This window comes from Lycium barbarum, chromosome 5, assembly GCF_019175385.1.
Source record: "Lycium barbarum isolate Lr01 chromosome 5, ASM1917538v2, whole genome shotgun sequence".
Classification (NCBI taxonomy): domain Eukaryota; kingdom Viridiplantae; phylum Streptophyta; class Magnoliopsida; order Solanales; family Solanaceae; genus Lycium; species Lycium barbarum.
Window position 1 is genome coordinate 93,594,787 of NC_083341.1, and position 6,941 is coordinate 93,601,727.

Here is a 6,941-nt window from a genome sequence, read left to right on the forward strand (position 1 = left end):
ATTTAGATCATGTTTAGCTTTAGATAATGAAATCTCAACCTTTAATTATTAACCATGATATGTCGCTCTCATCCAAGTAGGAACTTGGAGAAAAGGAGAGAATAGAAAATAGAGAGGAGCCCAATCCACTCATACTCAATAAGTCATCATAAAAAATCCTATTAAGGTAACTTGAAAGTATTATAAACACTTATTAAGATGATAAAATTACACTAATAGTGCGAGTTATTTATACATATATAATCAGTGAAGCAACTTAAATCCTTAGTAAAATTGCAGATGCGCTAGAACTGCATGTATAAAATTTGCAACCTTCCATGTTCAGACGACATTTTCATTATTTATGAAAAAGGGTTGCTACAGCAAATAGTAGAGTAGAAATGGAGGGTCAAAGTAGACAACGTGTCTTCAAATCAATCACCAACTACTTGAAGCATATGTCCCTTTTACAGCTAAGGATTTGTCTCAAACTCCCAGTTTGATGAAACCATAGTATCTGTATATCTACTAGTATAAGTTACTGATCCATTTTTGGCAGCCAGCACAAGGCAATTAAAAAGATTGAAGTGGAGTATCTGCTTTCTTGATTTTGTATTGCTTCACCAAATTATCTAGTTTCCAAGTTATTTAATAATGGTATTTAATTAGAGCTAATAACAAGTGTCAACTAGCATAAATACTGATTTTGTTTCATACCAAAACCTAATTGCGTGGAGATTGAGAAGTTCAGTAGGCCAGATGAGTTTTATGGCTCATTATAAATATTCTTTTAGTTATAGCCTTATAGGTCCGTTTTAATATGAGTATAACGCTGGAGATCAGTAAATTAAATGAAATACAGAAATAATTTTATAAGATCATTTTTTTCAATACAAATTTTAACTGATCATAAGAGATGATTTTCTCAATTCTGGATGGCCCAGTAACCAAATTCCTTTGGCAATTAAACAAAAATTTCATCTGGCTACGAAGCAACTACAAAATTCAATACTCCCTCCGTCCCATATTACTTGGCCACATTACTAAAAATATATGTCCCAAATTACTTGTCCATTTACAAAATCAAAATAGAATTAATTAAATTTTTGCCATTTTACCCTAAAAATTAAATCATTTTGGAAGTGTAAACCATACATTGACTTCCTCCATAAATATTGTAAAGTTCCAAAAAATTTCCCCCATGTTGGTCAAAAGAGTGCATTAATAAGAAGTATTGTAAAGTTCCAAAAAAAGTTCCTCCCGCCCATTTGCATCTTTTATTCTCCTATAAATTCAGTTCTAAGCTAACTACATATGCATGGATATATTTATGAAAAGATGGAGCGAAAAATAAAAACTGATCATCCGATATTTGAAGATCCAAAAAAACAAATTAAATTGGCTGTTAAAAAGTTGAAGATTCAAGGAAACTTGAAGATTTGTTGGAGATAGTTCATGAACATTCAGAAGGTTCAAGGAAAGTTGAAGATTTATTGGAGAAAATTGAAAATAAATGATCTAGTTACTTTATTAGTACTAACTTGAGTTGACTAGCTTGAGGCCGCATTAATAGAGTGTATTAAAAAGAGTCAAAAGGGTAAATTAGTAAAAAAAAATTTTTTATTTATGATTTATTAAAGGACATGTATAAGAAAAAGTGATCAAGCAATATAGGACGGAGGGAGCATCTAATCAAGGGTGCAGAAGTGGTATGGCCATATGTCTACTCAGGAGGAATTAATTAAAGCCCCCTCTTAATTACATGTACACACATCTGAATTTACAGGCAGGAGTTTGCCTAGACCTCTTCAATACTACTAGCATTTTGATTAAAAATTACAAGGGAGAAACCAAAGAAACGTATTCAAATCTCAAAAACAAATCATTAAAAAAGTTAAAGGAGAAAGAGTTTTGGGTGGTAGTATAAATGAGCGAAGCATAGAAAATGAGAAGGGAAAATGTAGTAAAAATTTCATGATTTGAAACTCCGTGGACCCAACAAGCAAGACAAAACAATAATTTTGGTACATCACCATAGGTTTACGTAGCTGCTGCGCGAAACTAGATGCTCAGTTTACTTTTATTTATTCACTTTTAATTTCATACATCTCTTAATAATTAATAAATAAAATATATATTCTACTGCATTTAGATAAAAAAAAATATCTACTTAACCACTTGTACACCCCTTAAGAAAAAATTAACTCTTAGACAAAATAGATAATTTAACTAAATTGCCCCTAATAACATTGATATTAAAATTTAATCACATAACACTTAATATGGACAAATCTTAAAAATTAAGGTTAATTCTTTCTTGATTTGATAAGTGGACACTCTTTTTGACTAAAAAAAAAAGGCTAAGTGTACACTTTTTTTTATTCGGAGGGAGTACCATATGACTCATATTAATTGGTGTATAGTCTCAATAAACTTGGGAGGTGATTTGAAAATGAGTAATTAATATTAAGGGCAAAACAAGAAAAAAAATTGTCTTTCTCTGAATATGCTAAAGTGGACAAATAAAAGTGAAAATTTATTTTTATTAAGTGTAAAACAAAAAAAAATTGTCTTTATCTTGATATGCTAAAGTGGACAAATAAAAGTGAAAATTTATTTTTAGTATAGTATACAAGTAAAAGTGAACGGAGAGAGTATATTATTGAAGAGAGAGAGAGATATCACGAAGGGTCATAATTGTGTTACTCTCTCTGGATAAAAAAAAAATGTTCACTTAGTCTTTTTTTTCTTGGATAAAAAAAAGAGTCCATTTAGCAAATCAAGAAAGAATTAACCTTATTTTTTCATATTTGCCCCTATTAAGTGTTCTATGATCAAATCTCAATACTTATTTAATTAGGGGTCATTTAGTCAAATTATCTATTTTTGTCTAGGAGTTAATATTTTCTTAAAGGATGTGCAATAGGTAAGTGAACTCTTTTTTTTTTTATCCGAAGGTAGTATTAATTAGAGTACTTAAAATCTAGAGCTACAAGAATGAAAAATATAAATAAATCCCACTTTTTTTATTTTCATAATTTTGAGGACTTCTCCATTCTCGAGGGGTGGACAAACTGCTGAATTTATCTAAGCTGTATCCTTCTCACTGTATCAAAAAAGAGAGCTAACAAAATGCCATCTCTAAAAGGCGAACTACTTGAATTGCAAGAAGCGTATATGTCTAGTTTCATGCCCTTGGGGTTTTCTTATTCATTCAATCCAGTAAAGTGCTAAAACTAAACAAAAAGGTTCTCTCTCAATAAAGAAATTTATAAGAAAAATAAAATAAAAAAGCAAAACACACCATTGTTGATTCTAATGTTGCCATAGCAAGCTGTCGAAACTGCATGAAAGTACACCTTCTAATCCTGTTGATCCCATGTTGTATCCTCCAAAATATTCACAATCTCCCAAACTATGTAACCATGGGTGACGATACTCCCACCTATCTGATTCTAGGAACCTGTACTCCTCCTGAGCTGACTCAACCGAGTCGTAAATCAGATTTGGCAGCTCCACTATCTCGCTCAGAGGCGGAGATGCAGGCACCTCCGCCTCTGATGTGAGGCTTGAGACCAATGACGACGTCAGCGTTGACGACGTGGTGATTTTTTTTTTTTCCCTCCCATTTTAGGAGGATTTATACTGTTTTCACACTTCCCCTCCAGTGTGACTCAAACCCAGGACCTACCGGTCGTGGGTGGAGGTGCTTAACCACTGAGCCATCCCTCACTTGTCACGTGGTGATTGACATTTCTCTCTTGGTGTTAAGATTGAGATGGTCCATGTGAGAGGCCTTAATGGCCGCTGCTTGGACGTCACGTGGAGAGCACGTGACAGGGCGAGGCAGTAACTCGGCGAACTCAGGAAAGTTGGGGATCGCCGAGTTACCTTTGATGGACATTGCAGCTACGTCATGTTGTCTAGCTGCCATTTCTGCAGTGGCAAAAGTACCTAACCAGATCCGAGACTTCTTTCTGGGTTCGCGGATTTCGGATACCCATTTTCCCCAGTCACGCATTCGTACTCCCACATATGATCTAGTCTTACTATTGGCATCGTCTTCATCCCTACACCTTTTGGACTGATGTTTTGTGTTAGTACTATTTTTAGGCAGTACTGTGTTAAGAAGAGAAGTAGTAGATGAATTTGTAGAGGATGGTGAGGGGGAATTTGTAAATGAGTTACTACTTGACTCGGTTTCTAAATATGGTTGTTCAGCCATGTTCTGCCTTTTCTTGATGATTTAAGTCTTTAGTTGACTGTGTTTAATCCTCTTTGCAACTCTCAAGAAAAATAAAAAATAAAAAGAACTTTGACGCTGATCCCACCTCGTTATAATATGAATGGGTTTAATTTCAGGAGAGGGCTTAGGAAAATGTGTGAAAAGGAGAGAAGAACTGAGTAGAGGAAGAGTTGATATGGGGATTTATATATACTGAGAGCTTGAGCTATGGGGGAACAGAATGAGAAATGTGTGAGAGAGACGGACTCACGACCGACCGTAGCATTTACCCATGATTAGTTAATGACACACCACACAACCAGAGAGAAAATTTGGAATCTCATATTAATTACTTCTCTACTATACTACTGTGAGAAAGGGAGAGAGACCTGAAAATGAAGCGTGCGTGGGCGTGGCAGTAGGAATGGGAGGTGGGTGTGGGACAATTAATTAATCACTCTTAGCAGGGGCTTAATTGATTCTTAGGGATTGGAGACCAGTTAGAACCTTAAATTTGGCTCTCCACAAGGCCACAACCGTTTTTGACTTTTAAGTCAAGTGGAGAGGGTTACAAAGATGTTGAGTTACAATCGGTGGCGGATCCAAAATTTTTACCAAGCCGGTTCAACATATAAAAAATTAATGCGCAAAGAAACGAACAAAACAAGCTTTGAATAATTAAAATATATTACTACAGTTGTATTTTAGGAATTTTCATTTCTTGAAACCTATTTATAATACTCGCATCAGAAACGGTATTAAATATTTTTTTCTACGTAAAGCACCATACAACCTCTCATGAAGTCATTATCCATTCAATTTCGCAATTCACTCTTGATCAATTTCATTGCCGAAAAAGCTCTTTCAACTGTAGCAGTGGCAACCGGTAGGAGCAACAGAAATTTAAATGATTCTTTGCTTTAACTAGCTCTTCAGAAAGATCACCAAGTCTTCTTAGGTTGGAGACTCTTCCATCAACTTCACGGACATCAACAATATAAGTCCCTAATTGATTCTTCAGAGTAGTCATTATATTTTCACCAAAATCATAACGATATAATTCAGCCATTCTCAGTATTTTCTTGATGTCAAAACTAGAAAATGTGTCAACTGGGTTCAAGCAAGCAACTCCGATAAGAAAATCCGTTCTCACCTCATTAAAACGATTCTTGAGTTCTTGAAGTTGCTAATCAATAATCTTAAAAAATACATCAACACGATAGTGATGTGAGAAAGCATAGTCCGTAACATTACGTCAAGATATTCTAAAACTAACATAGAACTCATCCAAATTAGGTATCAAAATATCATACTTGACACAAAATGCAAACACATCTCGATAAGTGGATCTCATCCTTTATCCATTAGATCTTGCAATCGACCCTTTACTACTTTAACAAGTAGCATGGCATTTGATATATCTTGTTCTTTATTTCTAATGATTAATTAAGTTAATTTGTGATCGCTAAAATATCTCTCATTAAGTAGAATATGAAAGCAATATCAAATGTTTGACAAACTCTGAGATATCATGTTGCCTTACTGTTATCTTCAACACATTTGGAATAAAAAACAATATTATCAAGAACATCAGAAATAGAGCCAAACATACTACTAATGTCACGACCCAAACCGATGAGTCTTGACGAGTGTCTGACCTCTAGCGACCAAACACCCCTATACTCATATCTGAATCTTACTGGACGTCTAGGGCCCATACATGACTTAAACTGATCTCATAAATAGGCGACATCATGAACACTGAACAATCTGTATATACATAAACATGCTGAAAGAACAGTGCAAGCCAGCTAGGCTGCTACATATACTGTACACAAAAGAATAGAAGCCGACAAGGCTACATCATCTGGCTAATACATATAACTGTCTACAAACCTCTACTGAAATAAAAGTCGTAGAAGGACGGGACAGGGCCCCGCCATACCCATCTATAGACATCTCAAAAGAATGGCATACCAAAATAGACTGCAACTCCGGATCAAATGGAATGCACTGATCACTGCTGGATAGAAGTCCTACTAAGCCGGAACACCTGTCTATCTACCTGTACTTGCGGGCATGAACGCAGCCCCCTGAGCAACGGGGAGTCAGTACGAATAATGTAATGAGTATGTAAGGCATAAGAACAACATATATATACAAGAATCATGAATAAGATCTGAACTCATAAGATGAAATGAATATTTGTATGTACTTGTATGAACTAGTATTTGTATGTATCTGCATAAATATGTGTAACTGACAATGCCACTGTGGTCGCATAATATGCATGCTCATGCCTATCAATGAAGGTCATACATCTATATATGTGTGTGTATAACTCTTGATATATGTGCGTGTATAACGCCTGTTTCTCTTCTCATATCATATCGGCCTCTCTGCGGCCATCATCATATACATTGCTGCGGTACGTGCAACCTGATTCTCATATCATCATCATGGTGGTAATGCGTGTATAACGCCTATCTCTCTTCTCATGCTCTACATATATCTAGTATTCGCGTATATAACGCCTTCTGGTCACGGGTCCATGTACATAAATATATAATGAATGTAATGCATGAATAAATTGTATACATAAAACTGGCTACATAAAACTGGAACCATGAACAGAAGGAACACTCATAAACGGGGTACATGAACATCAAAAACTGAAGTACTTCTAATGCTTCTAAGAGTAGAGTAATATGGAAGCTCGCTTACTTACTCGCTTGTT

At 35.1% G+C, this 6,941-nt stretch overlaps 2 protein-coding genes across 2 annotated transcripts; both read right to left on the reverse strand.

Moving 5' to 3' along the window:
* Positions 1-3,294: 3,294 nt before the first annotated feature.
* Positions 3,295-4,204, reverse strand: LOC132639570 (ethylene-responsive transcription factor ERF036-like). The gene is made up of 2 exons (XM_060356009.1): positions 3,871-4,204; positions 3,295-3,536 (listed from the first exon to the last, which is right to left on the reverse strand). The coding sequence occupies exons 1-2, from the start codon at positions 4,202-4,204 to the stop codon at positions 3,295-3,297; spliced, it is 576 nt and encodes a 191-aa protein (XP_060211992.1).
* An 844-nt stretch (positions 4,205-5,048) lies between these two features.
* On the reverse strand, positions 5,049-5,558 carry LOC132639571 (uncharacterized). Its single transcript, XM_060356010.1, has 2 exons — positions 5,481-5,558; positions 5,049-5,390 (listed from the first exon to the last, which is right to left on the reverse strand). The coding sequence occupies exons 1-2, from the start codon at positions 5,556-5,558 to the stop codon at positions 5,049-5,051; spliced, it is 420 nt and encodes a 139-aa protein (XP_060211993.1).
* Positions 5,559-6,941: the final 1,383 nt, after the last annotated feature.